Raw genomic sequence first — 20,430 nt, forward strand, 5'->3', positions numbered from 1 at the left:
TCAGCGCTTTAATCTTACAACCTGTTAGAAAGAAATATGTCGTAAGTATCAACAGTTACTTCAATAATATTGATAAAGACAAATCACAGAAAGCTCCTTTCAAGCTAAAAGTCTTCGTCTGGGCAGTTTTTCTTCCCTCTTTAAGTTTGAGAGTTTTTTCTTTATCACAAAAACTTATCACTAGATGATGATAAAGCTTTCCTAATTCCACTAAGACTCCTAGATCCTGAGGCATACTTTCCTGGTGATCTCTCATCCTCAGGGAGGAGGTGACACCTCAACTGGAGGTCTTTAACTCAGAGGTCAGGCTTATCGTTTCTTCCTCTTGTTATCAGTCATTGCAAACGATGCATGAAACAGGCCAGCTACACTATAAGTGGGGCTGACTTTCAGAACACTAATAGTTTACTACCGTGCAGGGTGTTGGTGGCAAAGAAAAACCATTCATGTACATGTGAGACATTTAATATCTATCATCTTATTTAATCTACATAACAACCCTAAGGATGAGACTATTATACTCCTTTTATTCCTAAGGAATATAAAGCACAGAAAAATTGTATAACACGTCCAAGTTCACACAGCAAGTAAGTGGCAGAGCCAGAGTTAAACCTAGTCTGACTTCATCATCTATATAGTCTTTTTGCTATTCCCAGAACCTCAAATTCCACACAACTATACTGCGATAAAAACTCTTCAACTGACGTCCATTTAACTGTCTTATTATTTTATCTTAACATTACTCTTTCCTCTGTAAAACTCAATTGATGACAATGGCAAAATGCTCAAGGCTAGTACATCATCTCTTTTCTGTTCCATCAGTTGGATTTCAGGCTTCACTAAGAATCAGTTGTTTTGATTCCCATCGTTTATACTAGCTGCACTCATGCATTAACTGAATTAACAATTACATAAAGCAGTAACATATAAATGTGAGAAGATGCTGAACTTGTATGAAAATTGATTATTTTAAAAAATTTCAAGAAAGACGAGTACTTTAAAGAAAAAAGAAAGATGTTGTTGAACTATGGGTGAGACAACTGTAAAATTCTGGGGTAAAAAAACAAACATAGAATAACTTTGCACTCACTGTAAAGTTCTTGCTAAATTCAAAAGAAACATATTGGAAATTGTATGGAATGTGGTCATCGAATGTGGTTTTATTGAAGGACTACGTTGGTTGGCAGCCCCATTCTCAAATAAAAGGCTTTGGCCCTAAATCCTGAATATATTGAAGTTAAATAAGTAAAATATCTAAGACACCTATGCATCACTACCCATGATTACTTTCTGCAGTAATCACCCATTACCAGTGCCAACTGCATAAGATTAGAGGGTTTCAAACGTTAACACAGATGTCAAATATACAACTAAGGCATAGAACTCCGGGGTTATACTTTTCAAAGGTCTTAACGTGAAGCTTGCCAGAAGTACCCTCCTTGCCCCCATTCTTGCCTCACTCCCATCCATCCTCTATAGTCACTTTAGGCAGATGATGCTTTCTAAACAAAGCACCTATCACATGCTCACTTCTTTGCATAAAGTGCTTTAATGGCTCCTTTTTACCATAAGGATAAAGTCAACAGTATGGCACACACAAGGTTCCTCTGTACCTGGTACCTGAGATTCCTTCTCTCCAGCCTTATCTCTGTACCCCTCTCCTTTCCCCCTCCTCACTTCTTAAGCTCTGTGGGTGTGCTTCCACCATATTGAACTCCTACGCATGCTCCCTGGCTTCCATGATCAGAATGTTCCTTTATTCTTGCCCCTTTACTACCAGCTCTGCTTAACTCCTGGTAGCCCTTCAGATTTTAGTTTAGATGCCTCATCCTCTACGGAGCTTCCTCTCCCTCAGGACTGGTTTGTGTGCCCTCCCTAAGCATTCTCAAGGCACTGGGTGGTTGGCTATAAGTATATGCCACAGGGTGGCCATATAAGTTTTGTTGAAACAAAGATCATTTTTCTATATAAGAACACTGGGCCCCTCTTATACATACTGCTTTGCATCTAAGCATTTCTGTTGAGCTTTCCTGGCCTTTCATATTCTGGCCCCATACTGCTAATCCAACCCTGTGGAAGGGAGTTGATTATGCTAACTTTTTGCTATGAAGCTACTGATTATGTTATTCAATAATAACTTTACTCAACCAAGCACTGAACTTTTGGATCTGAACCACAAATGAAGATCCTGTTTCTCCTTCCAACAAATTGGAGAACTTAGAAACGGCTGTTTTCTCACTGCTGGATCTTAGGTACCTATCAGGAAAACACTTTCAGAGTCAGGTTTTCTCTACCCTGAAGGTTATATTCAAGAAGACTAGGGGGTGGGGGTGGGTGGGTGGTGTAGCCAAAAGCAAAATTGCAAAGAAAGCACTTAGTGCAGTAACTGGAGGAGGTAAGACGGGCCGAGTGCAATCAGTCAAATTTACACTACTGTAAAACATGGAAGTTTTTATTATAGAGTGCGGCTGTAAGTTTATATCCACAATGAACTACAAGGTTAAATTGATAGTGTAACTTCTGAGTATAGGAAAATACATCTGCTTTTGCTCCACAAAAGAAAGTGAATTGGAAGACCAGAACAATAAAACTTCTACGTCTACTTATCATTTATACAGGCTAAATCTCTAGGAAACTCCCTCAGTCAGCACAGTAGGTGCTGCTTGAGGTTGAGAACTGCAATCATTTTCCATTGGCCAGTACGTGACTGATGGAGAGATGCCTAAGGAAGTCTGAAAGGGGTGGAATGAACGCCTACTTCTTCATACTACACACTCAGGGGAGTTAACTATCATTATCTGGACACATGAGTTTCTTCTCTGAGCTACAACTCAACAAGAAGGCAGTCTGCTAGAATCATATTTCTAACAAAGAGGGTCCTGATCATCCTGCAGAAAAACGCTGGGCAACTTCTATTAAGGACAAAGGGAGAGTTAGCTTGAGAGTCTAGGGTTGGCCCCTCTCAACCCTTACTGTAGTGAACATTAGAAAGCTGCATTAAGAAACTTCTCTAAATGCTTCTGAGACTATAAGCAACTGTCAGGTGCACCTGAGTAGAATACTTTGTTTAATACCTAGCAGGTATATTATTAACTAAGAAAATATGCCTAAAGGTACACAGACACTATTGGGCCTATGGATGGTACAAATAAATAGATGTTTAATACATGGTTCATTAGGAAGACAGAGAAGACAGATGGTTGGAGTGTGGACCATCTCTCAGATAGGGGCGTAAGATAGGCCTACCCTGCCCAAAAGGGTCATGTGCTTAGGTTTTGCAGATCAGGGGAAAGAGGGAACAGAAAGATAGCAAAGCCAACCCCTTATACACCACTGCCAAGAGAAACAGAAGTATTTCTTTTCGCTCCTAAATTTTATAAGACAGTTTTAACACAGTAGCTTTAACTCAGATCAGGAAACCTATAGGAAACCTCATCAAGCACATTATTGTTTCTATGAGAACATGGATATTCTGAGCTCCCAACAACCAACACACGGTTTCTAGAATATATATACACGTTATAAAGTTTGGGACAATTTGAATAGGCAGAGTTCTAAACAGATGGCACAAACTAAGGAGAAAAAACCAATTTGTTTTACTATTTTGCAAGTAGAGGAGGTAAAAAAGCTTTTTGAAGTTATTGATTGATTGATTGATTATGGTACGCGGGCCTCTAACTGTCGTGGCCTCTCCTGTTGCGGAGCACAGGCTCCGGACGCGCAGGCTCAGCGGCCATGGCTCACGGGCCCAGCCCATCCGCGGCATGTGGGATCCTCCCGGACCGGGGCACGAACCCGCGTCCCCTGCATCGGCAGGCGGACCCTCAACCACTGCGCCACCAGGGAAGCCCTGGAGTGTTTTAGATTGAGTTTCTATTTGAAAGTGCAATGATATTTTAAAAAACCATTGAAAAGTTTATAATCTCAGAGTGTCACAAAACTCATAAGCCATAAAGGTACTGAAAAATTAGACTGCACTTAAAAAAAATTGCTGCATGGCAAAACTCACCAAATACAACGTAAAAAAATTATTTACAACTCACATCACAAATGGCTAATTTCTCTCTCTTACACAGGTACCCATATACCTCTACCCTTATATATCAAAACACCAAAACCCAACAGAAAAAATAGGTGAAAGAAATAGCTCACAGAAAAGGAAATATATAAATGGCTCCAAACATGAAAATTCCCATCTTCATGTGAACTGAGGTATCATTTTCCACCTATAAGACTGTCAAATATCAAAAACAAACAGTGCTAGTAAGAATGGGAAAAAAAAACCCCTCATATTTAGCTGCTGAGAGTATAAACTCCTCAAGGGCAGTTTGCAATATCCATCAATATTACAAGTCAAGTATCCTTTTGCCCCTACAATCCCACTCATAGAATTGAGTCTGTAGGAATACTTGCACAGGAGCAAATGACCTTTGCATTATATTACTGTTTGTATTAGTGTGAGGCTGGTATAGCTATATAAGGGAATACTCTGCGTCATAAAACTGGTTGACTTAGGGAGACAGGGTAGGAGGTTGACAATTTTCCTTGTACACTTTTATTTCTTACAAAGTTTGAACCATACAAATGCATTAGTTTTTTTTCCAAAGAAATATTAAATTAGAAAAATTTAAAAATTAGTTATGAAGAAATGATACATTTTATTACACTAAGCGTATCAATCAGACTTTTGGCTAGTTCTGAGATTTAAAAAAAATTTATGAACAGCAGAGTAAACGATTTCATAACCTCGAAGCTGAATAAGACCAAGAAGTAAGGAATAATAATTGTTTTCTTACGGCTACAAATAAAAACCAACATATGGCAAGCTCTCTACCAGACTGTGTAGAGATTAAGAACTAGGATAGCACTAATGACTTGCATAGCTGCAATTTTATTTTGATTTGGAAGTAAATTCTCCCAAGAGAAAGTCTCCAACTTACCTCCCTCCTGTAGGAACCCATTTCCCCTTTCTCTATCACTGTGGCTGGGACTGTATTTCACCTTAAAACTCTTTAGCTGCAGCCAGAATTCTGGTCCTCTCACTCCCTGGTAGAGTAGCAAAGGTTGGGTCTTGCTTCTCCAAGGTAAAGAGAGCTTCTTCCACCAGCTGCCTGAGCAGTTAAGAGGGAGAGGTCCTCTGTTGCTGGGAGAGGAGTTGAAGAAACGGAATTGAAATGATATCTTCAGTGTTTCTGAAACCATGGTTTGCCATATCAATTGAATAGGCTCCAAATGTTTCAGTAAATATGTGTACAATGGGCTGCAACATAAAATGTTCTTTTGCGGGGGTGGGGGGTGGGTCACAGTCAGAAAAGCTTAAAAGCACTCGACTAGATCTTTTTTTTTTTTTTTGCAATACGCGGGCCTCTCACTGTCGTGGCCTCTCCCGTTGCGGAGCACAGGCTCCAGATGCGCAGGCTCAGCGGCCATGGCTCACGGGCCCAGCCGCTCCGCGGCATGTGGGATCTTCCCGGACCGGGCACCGAACAACCCGTGTCCCCTGCATCGGCAGGCGGACTCTCAACCACTGCGCCACCAGGGAAGCCCTAGACTAGATCTTTAAGGCCACTTTTTAATTCCATGAAACACATGGAATGATATACTTAGAAGAACCAGATGTAGGATTACAGTCTGTAATGTAGATATGATTCGAGTCCAAATTAATTCACCTTAAAATAGGAAGATTATCCAGATTATATGGGTGGCCCTGACCTAATCACGAGTCCTTTAAAAGAATTTTCTCCAGCTGGCTTCAGAAGTAGTCAGATGTGCTCTGGCTAGCCTGGGAGCAAGCAGATAATCTATGCTTGATCTGCCCATGGAGACCTCGTGGCAAGGAACTACAGGTGGCCTGTAGGAGCTGAGAGCTAGAAGGAAAATGGAGGCCTCAATCCAGAAATCTTCTTCTGTCCTTTAGTTTTTGCTTATTACCTGCTTTAGTTTTTTAGTGCTGCCATAACAAGTTACCCCACATAGTGGCTTCAATGTCACAAATTTTTTAGTTTACAATTCTGTAGGTCAGAAGTCTGACACGGGTCTCAACAGGGCTAAAATCAACGTGTTTGCAGGGCTGTGTTTCTAGAAGCTCCAGGGAAGAATCTATTTCCTTGCTCATTCAGGTTATTGGCAGAATTTAGTTGCTTCCCATCATAGGACTGAGTTCCCTGCTTTCTTGCCGACTGTCTGCTGAAGGCCATTCCCAGCTTCTAGAGGCCACCAACATGGCTTGTGGCCCTGTCTCTCCATCTTTAGAGCCAGCAATGGAGGTTGAATCCTTCTCATAGTTCAGATCTCTCCCCATCCTGTATCTGACCCAGCTGGGAAAGTTCTTCTGCTTTTAAGGACTCCTGTGTTTATACTGGGCCCACCCAGATGATCTCAGACAACCTCCCCATCTCAAGGTCCATACTCCATATACATATTCAGAGTTTCCAGGGATGTAGGGTGTAGACATCTTCAGGGAAAGGGGGTTTATTCTGCCTACCGCATTACCATTTTTCCCTTTCTCCAATTATTTCCTCCATTCTTCCAGGTCCCTGGCTTTTGAACAAAGGAAAGTATTTGGTTCAGAAAAAATTTAAACCCTAACCCAAGAAGAGAGACCCAATATCCAGGGCAGTCGCCAGATATAAGTAGCTAGATATAAATACAAGAAAAGTCTGGGGATCACGGGCACTGGAGTAGGGTGAAGGGATAAACTATTGATAAAAATCAAAATAGGCAGAAAAGAAATAGATAAGCCAGGGTGCTGACAAAGACAGGGTGTTTATGTTGAGACATAAGTGATTTGGTAAGAGATGCACAAGTAAAACCTGGCCTCCACTTGTCCTAAGGGATGTGGCTAGGTGTTCCTAGCTAAACCACTCCTTTGGCCCAAGAACATTCACAAGCCTGATGCTTAAACTTACCCATTCAAATATTAAATTCCCTATAAAGGTGCTGGTGCTAATTCCAGGTGATATACAGGAACTATCATAATTTCTGCTCTCAAGGAGCTCACAGTATAGAAAGGAAAGGAGCTCACAGTCATGAGAACAATACTGATATAATACTGATATAAGATAATACTGATATAAGATAATTGCTTTAATGAAAATAGGCATACAAAGCAGTGGGGGCATAGAAAAGGAGAGGGCTTTGTTGCTTACAGAAAATGAAAGAAGACTGCAAAGGCATTTGAACTTAAGCTTGAAGAAAGTCGTTCTGCCAGGTGGGAAGGAAAGTAGAGGGAACTGCAAGTGCCAAAGCAGGAATCAAGAGCACAGGATGGCCACACCTGGCTCAGTGTTGTGGGAGCTTTAAGTGACTGGAGGGTAGAATGGCAGGGGAGCAGGTCAGATGGGGGATGAGTCAGTCTTTAACATGAGGCAAGGGAGTTTAAAGTCTATCTTGTAGGTGCAAAGAACTTGTTTTGTTTTTTTTTAAAGAAGTCCCAAATGTTATGTGAAGTGTCGCAGATTTTCGACAGAGGATTTTGTTTTCTAGAAACTAAATTCATTGTATTTCCCATTCATTTCATCAATTAGCTACAAATATAAGGTGATTGAAGAAAGCTAAAACCCTTATAAACACACACCAAAACTATGTGTATTTTCACTTTGGGTCATCCTTGGGGTGTATCTTTCTTCAGAAATTCTCTCCAAGAGGTTTTATTTTAAAAGGGAAATCAGTGTACACACACATACAGAAAGACACTTTAATAACAATGAAGAGGGGGAGTGAAACTCCTTGAGTAGTTCTTTTTACCTTTAAGAAAATTAGAACTCTGGGCTTGATATTTAAATTACCCCCAGCTCCCACCCCATCCATCTCCTAACTAAGTGGCCATCACTTACCTTCTCCCAGATTTTATCATCTCCTAAACATGCCTTATTCTTCCTTATCTCTACCCAGATATTTCCCTAAATAACCTGGAAAATACTCCCAGTACTTCCCCTCCCTGCCCCCCCAAATCTTCTGAGTAACAAACTCTTCTGAGTAATAAACACAGTCATTTGGAAAAGATGAAGACTGTGTGTGTGAAAGGCTCTATGAACTCAAGAAGAATACAAATATAGATATGACTTTATCACAGCTACCACTTACTAATACTATTCCAAGGTCTAGTTTAAAGGAAATTATGTAAGGAAAAAAAACTGATTATCTGCAGGACTGGGTTCTAATCTACCACCAGAGTTTGCTTGTGGTTTTAATGTTAGGTCATTCAACCTCTAGCTCCTTTCCAATGCTTTTATCTTTTGACCTAGTCCCTTTTCTCCTAGGAAATACAAAAGCACTTCTGAAGTCTAAAAAGCACTTGGGAAATCAGATACTACCATATCTCACATGCATACATCTATTCTTCCTTTCCTCAAGAAAAGTAGGTTGAATTATAGCTGGGAACATAAGACTTTGAATAGACCATCACAAACCATCTTTGGAAGCTCTAACAGGCCACCAAACCTCTATCTCTCCCTTCATGGCTGAGGAACTATAATTAAAGTTACTTCTCTCATTTGGTTGTTGCAAGGATTAAATGAAATAATGTATTAAAAATACTTATTACAATGCCTGTGTTCAGTAAAGGACAGCTTTTTTAGGCTACCTAACCACCCCCCCGCCCACCATTTCAAGTATTTCATGAGTAAACTGAGCCAATAGGCTTGGCTTTGAAATAGTAAAATAAGTAGCACACTTCAGTTTTCCAAACTCTCCTATATTTTCATTTAATCATAACAGAGTGATGATTGGCTTAATAGCTTTAGGAAGGATAGGAAAGAACTAAACTGAAAGAGCTTAGAGAGATCTCCCAGCTGGAAAGTCAGATCTCAAACACAAGTTGCCTTAATAATTCCATACTCCTATCACTACTCCATACTATTTTTCTCTAAAAGCATTAGAGAAACACATTATTTTATATGTACATTTCATGATATATTAGAATTAATGAGGGGATCATATTCTTTAATGATTTTATATATAAATAAGATCCCTTTCCTCTTGGAAGAGTCTAGACAGACTATTCAAAACTCCTATAATTTTACAAGGACTGAATTTTTCAGTATTAAGAGCTTCACAGACTGATGAATATCAGCTAAATCCCAGTAAGAGAGTGTTTCTTATGCACACAACTTAATCCAACATTTAAATAAATTGTTTAGATTAGCAATGCAATGGATTCCTAAACGCACAATATAGAAACAGCTTTCCTTTCCTGGGTTCAAGGGTCCTTCTTGTAGCTCTAGTCAAAATTTTCTGAAATTTTCTGTTAAGAATACTGTTTCACTTTAGACATCACTATGTCAACATTTCAAACAGCTTCATTTATGTGATCTTAGTTTTGATTACCAGTATTCATATGGACATCTAATGCCCTAAATCAAGTAGCATCTAAAACAGATCCAAACAACTTTAGGTTGACTGCCTCCTCAAGTAAAGGCAAGAGGGAAGAAAACGCCACAACATGAAAACTAAAATGATAAATAATAAAATGGCAAGTTTCTAATCCAACTATTCAGTTCAATAAAATAAACAGCAAGTATCTGCTACGTTTCAGGTACTTTAACCGACATTAAGATGACTGAGATTCAGTTCTGCCCTCACTGACTTGTACCAAACTTCAAGCACCAAAAGGATTTGGTGTCTACATGTGTTCAAGTACAGATATTGATCTGTCATTTTCGCTGCTTTGTCTGCTTGTTCTACCACACTTACTGAGTTGGAGTGTTCAAGTCTCTAATTCTATTAGCTTGAGACCCTGGATAAGTTATTTGTATCCCCATAGATCTGTTTCCTTATCTGTATGGTGGAAATAAGAATGGATCAAATGAGATGATATACTACCTGACACATTTAAATGTTTGTTATTATTACTATTTTTTAAATCAAATGAATCAATTTTCTATAGAAAGTTAAAGAACATTAAAAAATTTTAATCCTGAAGATAAAACATATTTAGATTGTGAAAAGCATGTTAAGATATTATAAACTTTACGAAACTGGGAGAAAATACGTTGAAGTCAATCTAATTGGTAATTTGAAACCTGGTTTACTTTTACATGATTTTAGGAACTCTTTTTGGACAAAAATAAGAATATAAGAGCTACAAGATATAATCGAGTTCAATCTCATATGTGAAGAAAACTGAAGCTGACAATTGCCCAAAGTTATAAACTAATGATTCCTAAATGCCCCAATTCCCTAAATACACCATCCTCTCAACCTGCCTTATTTTCCTAGTTGATTCTTAGAAGTGGAGAATTCCCTGCATAAAGGTATTTTTAAAAATAGAAGTTAAACTAAATTTAAAATCCCCCTCCTTTTTCACGTAGTTTAGACAAGAGGATCGACATACTTAACAAAAAAAGGGCTCATATTTGGCCTTTCACTAAAGCTGTGACACCCAAAAGAGGGTGTAAATTAGAGATGAAAGGCAGAACAATTTTCCTAACTGGGGATTTTAAAATTAGGTTCATGCCCTTTAGAGTATGTTAATACAAAGCTGAGAATTACCTCTGTATGGGAATCATATAATGGAATCAGGTTCATTTGCAAATGATTCTCTTCCAGACTGTAGACTAGCTTAGGTCTTTACCAGGAAATACATTTCAAAAGTGCTGATTTTAAATAAAATTTTAAGACACTGTAAACTTTAAAAAATATAATATATATCACTAACTAGTGGTATATATGTCCTAGGAAAAACTTACTAAAATGACAATTTTTGGTTTCAACTAGCATTTGCTCAGCGTACAAATCTAGCAGTAAAAAAAATTATAAACTTTACCCTGCCTCATATATAATTTATTATCTCTATACTTTCCATTGTACAGTGAATCTGTACTAATGACATCTTCTCATACCTGATCCTCACAACGGAGAGCGGGTGGGGGAGGGCCGGGAAGAACAGCTGGATGGACTAGCTTCCCCCCACCAGAGGAAACCGAGACAGTGAGGTTAAGCGATTTGTCCATGGTCACAGGCGACAATTGGCAAAGCCAGCTCTCTAACAAGTTTCCTAACTCCAAGTTCAATGTCCTTTCCTGCAGGTACTGGTGGAAAGGTAGAAGATAAGCCAAAGGGGAGGGGAGAGTGGTATAGAAAGGGGGACAGTAATAAAAAGGTCAGCCCAAAGGGCAAACATTTTACACTGGTAACCTAGTAGTTTGGAACTATTACCTCCCCACTCTCCTCTAACTACGTTTAAGATGAAACTACTTTATGCTTACCTTCAACTCTTCAACTACATCTGCAGCTCATTAAATAATTTTATTATTTTAAGGCCTAGTCTTATTATTTCACGATACCACTTCACTTGTGGTCAAATCAGGCTTCCCTGCATGCAATGAACTGCAGTTTTTGCTTACTGGACAAAGGCAACAAACCATGCCCACACAAACTGTTCTTAAATCTCGAACGCTGGCATGAAAGAGGTGCTATAATTATGCAGTGTAACTTAAAATTCTCAAAATCAGTCATGGAATAAAGCCTCAAAGTATTCAAATAACATTATGATGTGCATATTCAATTTAGCATAGTTTGGCTTGGTATTACTAGCATTAGAATATCATTTTAAAAGCTTAAATATCAGATGTAATCCTTATAAATGTGTATATGGTACCTAATGGTAGTACGGGAAAAAAGTTAAAAGTAAACATGCATTATGGTATACAAGCCATTTGAGAAGGATTAAGATGCAGTTTAATAAATATATCACTTTAGAATCACCTGAAGATCAATGGGGTTTTAAAACAGATTATCCATATCTGTTTGGAGTTTCCTAAAGGAGTTTGTTTTTTTTTTTCTTTTTGCCTGCGCTGCGCAGCATGTGGGATCTTAGCTCCCTGATCGACCAGGGATCGAACCTTGCCCCCTGCAGTGGAAATGCAGTCTTAACCACTGGACCGCCAGGAAAGTCCCTAAAGGAGTTTTTAAACTGCGAATACACTTTCTTATTTAGTCTCTTATGGCCACTTTTTTTTCTTAACATCTTTATTGGAGTATAATTGCTTTACAATGGTGTGTTAATTTCTGCTTTATAACAAAGTGAAATCAGTTATACATATACATATGTTCCCATATCTCTTCCCTTTTGCATCTCTCTCCCTCCCACCCTCCTTAGCCCACCCCTCCAGGTGGTCACAAAGCACCGAGCTGATCTCCGGGTGCTATGCAGCTGCTTCCCACTAGCTATCTATTTTACGTTTGGTAGTGTATATATGTCCATGCCACTCTCTCGCTTTGTCACAGCTTACCCTTCCCCCTCCCCATATCCTCAAGTCCATTCTCTAGTAGGTCTGTGTCTTTATTCCCATTATGAGCACTTTTATCTATAATTTTTTTCCTTTTGAGTTTAAATTACAAATCCTATAGGGCATAAATTACATTTAAAAAATTCTGTCACAATCCCGTAGATTTTAAAATAATACTGTGGTAATCATCATGAATATTTTGGATCTCTCCTGTAGGCACATGATTGTAATGCAATTTCTCGCCCACTCGAAGTTAGGTGTGTCCAGATGACTTGCTCTGATTAATGAAATATGAGCGGATGTGATCAGTATTACTTCTGGGTCTAACATTTAAAGACCAGTGTGTGCTGCGCCACTGTCTCTCATCCTTCTGGCACAGGGGAAGACCAGCTAACACTTGAGATGGTGGCTGCTTCACTGGTCTAAGACTCTGAATGACTAAAATGAGCACAGCCCCTGTGAATAAGAAATAAACCACTGCTGTTTCAATACTGAGATGCTGGGGTTCTTTGTTATCACAGCATCATTTAAGCCTATCTGGATAGAGGTGCCATGTGCTTAACAGGCATTTAGACATCAGTTCGTTCTAGTTCTATCACCTTAGATGAATATAGTAATGTGTGAAGACTGTCTGCTCAAGCCGAGGAAAGGTGAACGAGATTAACAGAGTGGTTCGAATTAATTTCAGATTTAACTTAACAAAAGTAGTATGTGCTTATCACTTACAGTTTCATATATGTCAATTTATTTGTGTACAATTCACAGTCCCCAGAGGTGTTGTAGATATGATTATACCCATCTGAAGAAGAATCTGAAGCCTAGGGAGTTTAAGTGATTTGTCCAAGACCACAAAGTGAGTTAATGGCACAGAGTAATCAGAATTTAGGAATTTTAATTTCTGCTTGCTGGCTCTTTCCAATATATCACAGCTGAGCAGAGACTGTTAAAGGCAAATTGGGACAGTTTTCAACAAATATTTTTATATTAAAACATACATTCTAAAACATTTTTGTATTCAGTTTAAGACAAAAGCAATAAATTCCTCAATCTGTACAAATATTAAATTCATTCAAAACCAAATCCATAAAATATTAAGCACTGTCTTATAACTAAATTCCACCTTTCCTTGAAAACTTAAAATGTAAGAACTATCTAGAATTCCAACCCACAGACATTGTTGGAAATTTTCCTCAATGGAAATCTCTAACAGATTAATAGTTCTCAAATACTCGATTCCCTGGATCATTTTTAGGTCACTGGCATTTCTACCAGGGGGCAGAAAATACACCCTTGAATTACCACTTTATTTTCCATTTCCTCCCTAGTGAATCAAAATAGTTCATTAGCTGAGTAAGGCAGGAAGAAAAGGCAGTAGATTCCCCAACCATTTGCAAAACAATTATAATAATCGAACCTTCCCCAATGGTCCCAGAGCTAATACAAACTATTATTTATATTTTAAAGTCTAGAAAAATGACGTTTAATTTTTAAAGCTAGCATGTATATACACACAAATTAACTTTCTGAATTATAAATGACAGTGAATTTCTAGTTAGACACATTAGAACTAGAATGTTAGAATGACCTGTGCCTTCTGTGTAGTAGACACCAAAATTTTATTAAGTAAATTAATTTGGACAGTGATGATATTTTAAGTTATGCATATTAGAAATACAGTACCCCAACTCATAATCAGGGCAGAAACTAACCCAAAATATTATTAGCCTTTCTGAGCAAGATGCTTCAATACTGAGGCAGCAATGTAGAATGAGAACTTTTATCTTTACTAGCAAACAAACTGGTCTAACCCCAAGTTCCACTATCTGAGCAAGATACCTATCAGCACCTCAGTTTCTATGTCTGTAAAATGGGGATAACCACCTAGCAGAGTTAAATGGCATGTAATATAGTAACTGGCAGAGAGAATGCCAACAATCGCCCCTCTTCTACAAAAGAGACACCATGCCTTAGCATTATTCTGAAACTATTTCTCCTCATGAAATGTATATTTCTTTTTAAACAGGGAATTTACGTACAAGACCAAGCTTTCTCTTTTTAGAACTTGGAAGAGTGGTTCCACCCTAGGAAACTGGGAAAAATTTTTCACAAGGATGTATTTAAGACAACCTCAAGCAATGTAACATATTAACTGTTTAAAAAGTGACAATATACACAATCACTGGGGATCAGTGGAGAGAGAGCAGCTCAATAAAGAAGAAAAAAATTTCTAAGAAGGTCTAGCTCAGTGATAGCTAAAAGAGGGTACAAGAAAATTCACTGGAGTGCAGAAAAAAAAATCAAAACACTCCAATTTCCATCTTTACCTCATCCTTTTAAAATTGTTTACATGTTTAATAATGTATAGTATATCAGCATATGTATTATTCATATATATCCAGATATTGAGAGTATTAGCTTAAATGCTGACAGTATACAATTAAAAAAAGCCAGAAATAGCCCTTCTTGACTAGGAGGCTAGAGAACACACATAGCCCATCAAGTAAATCACTAATGAAAATAGTTAAAGAAGTACATTAATCTTAAACAGTAATATAAAACCTTGGATTACAAGTCTTTAGCCTCTTTTCAGTTCCTGCCTTTGTGGTACAGTATTGTTGGTTTCAAAATGAGATGCACACTTAAAAAGGGGGGGCCAATTTAACAGTTGCAAATGACCATATGCTGCTGGGGAGTATAAATATGAGGTCAAAGCTCTGCAAACTTTCATCACGATCAAAAGCAGTGGTTTGTTTTTCTGAAAGACAACGAAGCTAGAGGCCATCTACATGAGTTGCTAGTCTATGTGACTCAGAATTCCATTTGTCCTACTCTTTGCTTCAGAGCTGGTCACAGATGTCTCCATCTGTGACATAATTATTTCCAAAACCAATTAAGAGATGTCAAACAGAAAATTATGACTTCAGGTAATGCATAAGATGGCAGGAAGGGATACTTCTTAAGGAGGAAACTTTTGTTCATTCAAAGCAAAACGTAAACTAAATGATTTGCCCTGTTTATTCACTTAGGGAAAGGGGAAATTATCACACTGTAAAAGGAGGCAAACATTAGAAGTTGCCTGGTTTTCTGCAGGAGTGCGAAACTAACTTCACAGGTTTTATCATGGTGCTGCTGAGGGGTGTTCGTGGCAAAGGGCGTCAATGATCCACTAGTTGAATGGTTCAGAACAGGAAAAGGGTAAGACTGTTTGTTCTTAAGATAAGATAGAGGGTGATGACATACTGTTAACAGTGCCGTCAACTGTGGGAAAATATTAAGCGTAAAAGGAATAGTCAGCAATTGGTCTCCACGTCCTAAGACATAAATAGATTCACATTTCCTTATTAACCAGTAAGCTCAGCCCTAAAAAGAAAAACTAAAGACCATTTCATTGCTATAATTTGGTACAAACTTGGAATGCATTCAGTTTACTTTCAAATAATGGATCTACATAAAGGTAACAGTCTGCAGAATTAAGGAACATTTAATCATGCTTTAAAGGGTATAATACAGAAGACAAAAATTCGTATTAAACTAAATATACAAAAGATACCAGTATCTTGTCCCCTAGGAAAACTGTCCTATAAGTGTTCTTCTCCTTCATTATCCTGAACTGTCACCATGAGCACACTGAAGCAACTTGTGCTGAGGAAGTGTCACCCTAGTAGGGCCTGAACAGACACCTTCCCAGCCCCTTTTCACCACTCTCCTAAGTATCAGACCCTAAGTATTAAAAAAAAAAAACTTCCCCTCCCCTCCAGCAGCAACTTTCCAACCATACCTAGACTATGTCTCCACACCTTTCCTCACACTGTCCCTCATTCTTTCTCCCATCTCCATTTGTTAAAGTCTTATCCGTTCTCCAAGGCCCTCCAGGGTTGATGTCCTTATACGTACCACTTTGTCACACACTAGAGTTAATGCCATGAACTACAGATTAGATGAGCGCCATTCCGCTGTTTATTAGACTGTTAGCTTCTTACGGGCAGCCAAGTTAGTCTGAATTAACCTCACATTCCCAACTGCCATAAACTCAATGCCTGGCAAAATACAAACCTGATACATAGCAATTCCCCGATGTTGTTAACTGAATAACCAACTCATTCTGAGTCTACAATTTGAGATGTTATAATTTTATCCTATGTGAGGTGAAACAGTTCTCTCCTGGATTAGTATCTTCAGTATTGCAAAAACCAAACAACAAAAACAAACCAAACAAAAAAAGGAATACAAAATTTATCTACCAAACTACGGAAATAAACTCTTAATTGACGGGCATCAGCTTTGAACACTGCCTTTAAGTACCAGTCACCAGGCAGTCTGAAATACGCTATTTCCTCTAACCAGATTTCAGATGGATCTTTCTTATTAAAATCCTAGAGGTAAGAGATGAGCCAACTCTGATATTTGAAACCACCATTTCGACAGACCTCTTATTTATGTGTACTCTAGACCACTTGGGAAAGATGAGATCATTTAAGCAGCAGCGCCATCACTTCTCTTTATTTGACCCCGACAATGCTCTCAACCTAACAGGAGAAAGACATGCATCAACCAGGTTAAATCATATTGTAATAAGGCAGCGGCAGGTAATATTTACTCCTTCAATAACGGGGAAAAGAGCTACGCTAAAGAGCATAAGACCTTCCCTAAAAATGTCGGATACAGAGGTACTCTGGGCATCCCTTCCCCCACCTCCACAAATCTACTCCTGGCATCTGAGACCTAGGTCCTTTGTCTGAGCAATGTGGGAGGAGTCTGTCTGCAGTACTGGTGTGCTGGCAAGTGAAGAGAATTTACTGAAAACTGTATAAACGCACGAAGTTCCTTAACTCAATTACTTTACTGTCCAATTTTTCTTCATCGTGTACCCTGAAGTGCTCTAAAAGGTACCCAACGTGCCTTTTCGAGAGTTAAAAGGTATGGAAACGAATACAATAAGATCAACAGAGAGTTAGCAAAAAAGCTAAGTTTTTGAACAGCGGAGGGGCGGGCGGTAAGAACGACCACTTGAACATCCCCTTCCCTCTCGAACGAGCTCTTTCTACAAGCCTCCATTTCTGTACATTTCTTCTTCCCAACAAGCCGTTGTAAGGCAAGCTGAGCGCTTTTACAAAGACGGTCGGCTGCGCAAACTTGCAATCTCAAAGCTTTCCGTGCACAACACCGAATCCACAACCGACCCGACCTTTTACCACCTCACTGAGGTTTTTGGTGCCACGCCAGCCGGGTGTTCCAGGAATACAGCCCGAGTAAAGCGAACACCGCCGGATAGAGTGGCTCGAGAAACTTAGCACCTTTTATCACGCAAGATGAGAGGAACACCGTGGGGTTTTCGCAAGGTGACCCATCTTCTCATCTCGTCGACCCTCGGCTCCTCCCAGACCCCTTCCCGGTGGACCTGGAGGACTCTCCAGGTTCGCCTTTTCTGCCCCAAGCTCCTTTCTTTCGTCTCCCCACCCACGCCCGGGGGCCAAGCCCAGCTGGACACCCCCCACACCCACACTCACCCTGGCGACCGACAATCTCGGCGACATGCTCGGAGCTGGGCACCGGGACGCACTCGGTGGTGTTGACGCTCTTCCTCCGGAGCAAGGCCGCCTGTTCCCCGTTCAGGGCGGCTGCCGCCGCCCCGCAGCCGCCTGGGCCGTAGGCGTGGGACAGCATCGCCGCCATCATGCCCTGGGCATCGTCCCCTCCGTAGAGCACCCCTGCCGCCGCGGCCGCCTCCCGGGCATCAAAGCCGGCGGCGGGCAGCAGGACCGACCCCAGGGACCCGCCCGGGATCGGCTGGGTCTGAGAGGCGGCGGCCGCTGGCGGCGACAGGAGCAGCAGAGACGGCCGGTCCTCCTCCTCTGCCTCCTCCAGCTCCTCCTCCTCCAGCAGGTCTCCGTCCAGCTCCGCTTCCTCCCCCTCCTCCTCGTCCTCCTCCAGCTCCAGCTCGGCCGCCTCCGAGACCCCGGGCCGGCCAGGAGGAGCCCGCTCCTCCGGAGACAGCCCCGCCGCCCGCCGGGCCTGGCCCTCCCCAGGGCTGGGGTCGTCGAGGCCTAGCGCGGCCAGGCGCTCCCTCAGCAGGAGCCCGTCCCCCTCGATCTCCGGGCCGCCCGCGGGCGGTGGCAGCGGCGGCGGCGGCGGCGGCGGGGGCGGCTGCGGCAGGGGGGCCGGGGCCGCCGCCAGGGCCAGGGCCGCGGAGCTGCCGCTCGGCATCGCGGCGGCGCGCTGTCAATGGCGGCGGCGGCGGCGGCGGCGGCGGCCGGGTCAGGCGCGGCAGGCGGCGAGCCCCATGGCGGACAGGGCCCCGGCCCTGCTCAGCGCGCAAACACCTTTCCTCTGGGGAGGCGGCGGGGCTGGCGACCCGGGCCGAGCAGCGCCAGGGCCGACCGGAGAGGGCGGGGTGGAGGAGCAGGGGAAGGTGGCAGAGGTAGGTAACTAGGTGGGTGGGTGGGGACGGCAGCGGGGCGGGCTGGTGGAGGTGGCAGCAGCTCCCCTCTCAGGGTTTCTTTTGTTTCATGGCCTTAACCAGCCCCCGGCGCGCGCGGCGGCGGCGGCGACGCCCCACGCCGCTCTCCGAATGAAGCCGGCACCCCCTGATTGGCCGCTTTTAATCGCTGGGAGCCCGCCCTCTCCTCCCCGCAGCCTTCTAACTCCAAGCCCTAGCCCCACCCCCCACCCTCTTCTCGTGCTCCGCCCCGCCCCTCCCCAGAGCTCTGATTGGGTGACCGAGACGAGCGAGCCCCGCCAAGCCTTCTCCTTCCGTCCTCTGCCCTCCCCCATTCATAATAAACTCCATTCTGCACAGTTTATTAGGTTTATAACTGGACAAAGTCACACGTGTGCAAAATGAAGCTCACACTATCCCAAAGCAGAGTAGGAATTGAGGGCTGGGGATCCGTTACTGGCCTTTGGGGGAGCTCCGAGGTGAGGGGCAGCCGACCCTCCCACTCCAGAGAGATGTGGCCACAGGGGAGGGGAGGAGATGGGGCCCACCTGGCTTTGGTCGCAGAACTCCCTCCCCTTTCCCTACTGGCTCTCGAGGAGAGGGACTGTGATTGTTCGCTTTACACGTCACTCTTTGTGACATACCAGGTGGAGGCGGGGAAAAGGAGGCGGGACGAAGGCAAGGCAGCAGAGGCTGGAGCTAGGAGCCAGTAGGGGTTTTCGCGCAGGCGCGTGCAGTCGAAGCAGACACTTGGGTTTCCTCGGTTCCCCGCATCCCTCTGGCCCACCTGGGTGGGGTCTTTTAGCCCACCGTGAGAGCGGCCTTGGAGCGTAGCGTAGGCATGGGCCCGGAGGGCGTTGTTGAAGAAGTGATTTCCCACTTGCAGGGTAAGGGCCTAGGGAGAGTCATCGAAGGAGGGGCCAGTGAAGTGTTCTCCTATCCAGCCGCGGGGGTGGTTTCCTGAGCCGCGTGGCTCCTGGGCCTTCCCTGCACCACTCCGGAATGCTCCTCCCGCAGGGCAGGGCCCTCCCACGCCCAGCTGGCCCGGCTTCCAATACGAGGCCGGTTGATTACATCAGGAACCTTAAATGCTGGACTTGAGTTCTCTGGGGCTTTTCAAGGAAATTAAATAATCTTTTCCTCCTCCAAGACGTTCTTCCCACAGTATTGTCCGGGTGATCCCACACAGTGGCTACATTTCATAGGGGTTTATTTTTAAATGGCGGGTTAAAAATAAATCTTATTACCTTACTTCATCTTAGGCTCTGACCGTCAGCCCTCCCCTCCCCGCTCCCCTTTACCTCCGCCCCTTTAGTACTAGGTGGTCTCCCCAGGTTAGTCTTAATCACCTGCGTTGTCTTACAGAGGTAGAATGTGAACAACATAATGTAATTTTAAGGTTTCTAGTGTCCCCATTATAAAAAGTAAGAGGAAACAGTTTTAATAAATATACTGATCTCAGAATATTCAACGTTATCATTTCAACATGCAATCGATATAAAATTATTGATATATTTTAGTTTTTTCGCGCTAAGTCTTTGAAAATGGTGCGTATTTTACACTAGGATATCTCAATGTATGTTCGCTTCACACTAGCCATATTTCAAGTACTGAGTACTAGTAGCTCTAGACCTTGATTTTTGAATTATAAATTGAGATCCTTTCTATTTTGGATTTATTATATCTTTCTCCCTCAAAATCGTTTCTTATGTGTGAGCTTGAATGAGCACCGACTTTTCTAAATTGTCTAGGGTGTTACAAAGA

The 20,430-nt window shown here is 42.0% G+C and overlaps 1 protein-coding gene across 1 annotated transcript in view; it reads right to left on the bottom strand.

Moving 5' to 3' along the window:
* MEX3C (mex-3 RNA binding family member C) overlaps window positions 1-18,449 on the bottom strand; it is a 21,450-nt gene extending 3,001 nt beyond the window's left edge. The window contains exons 1-2 of the mRNA XM_081251861.1: window positions 17,738-18,449; window positions 1-21 (exon numbers count right to left, since the gene is read on the bottom strand). The exon at window positions 1-21 is cut by the window's left edge and continues 3,001 nt beyond it. Coding sequence (XP_081107987.1) covers window positions 1-21; window positions 17,738-18,434 — 718 coding nt within the window. The 5' untranslated portion in view covers window positions 18,435-18,449. The remainder of the gene's footprint in view (window positions 22-17,737) is intronic.
* Between the last annotated feature and the right edge of the window lie 1,981 nt (window positions 18,450-20,430).

This window comes from Mesoplodon bidens, assembly GCF_964165515.1.
Source record: "Mesoplodon bidens genome assembly, chromosome: 13".
Classification (NCBI taxonomy): Eukaryota; Metazoa; Chordata; class Mammalia; order Artiodactyla; family Ziphiidae; genus Mesoplodon; species Mesoplodon bidens.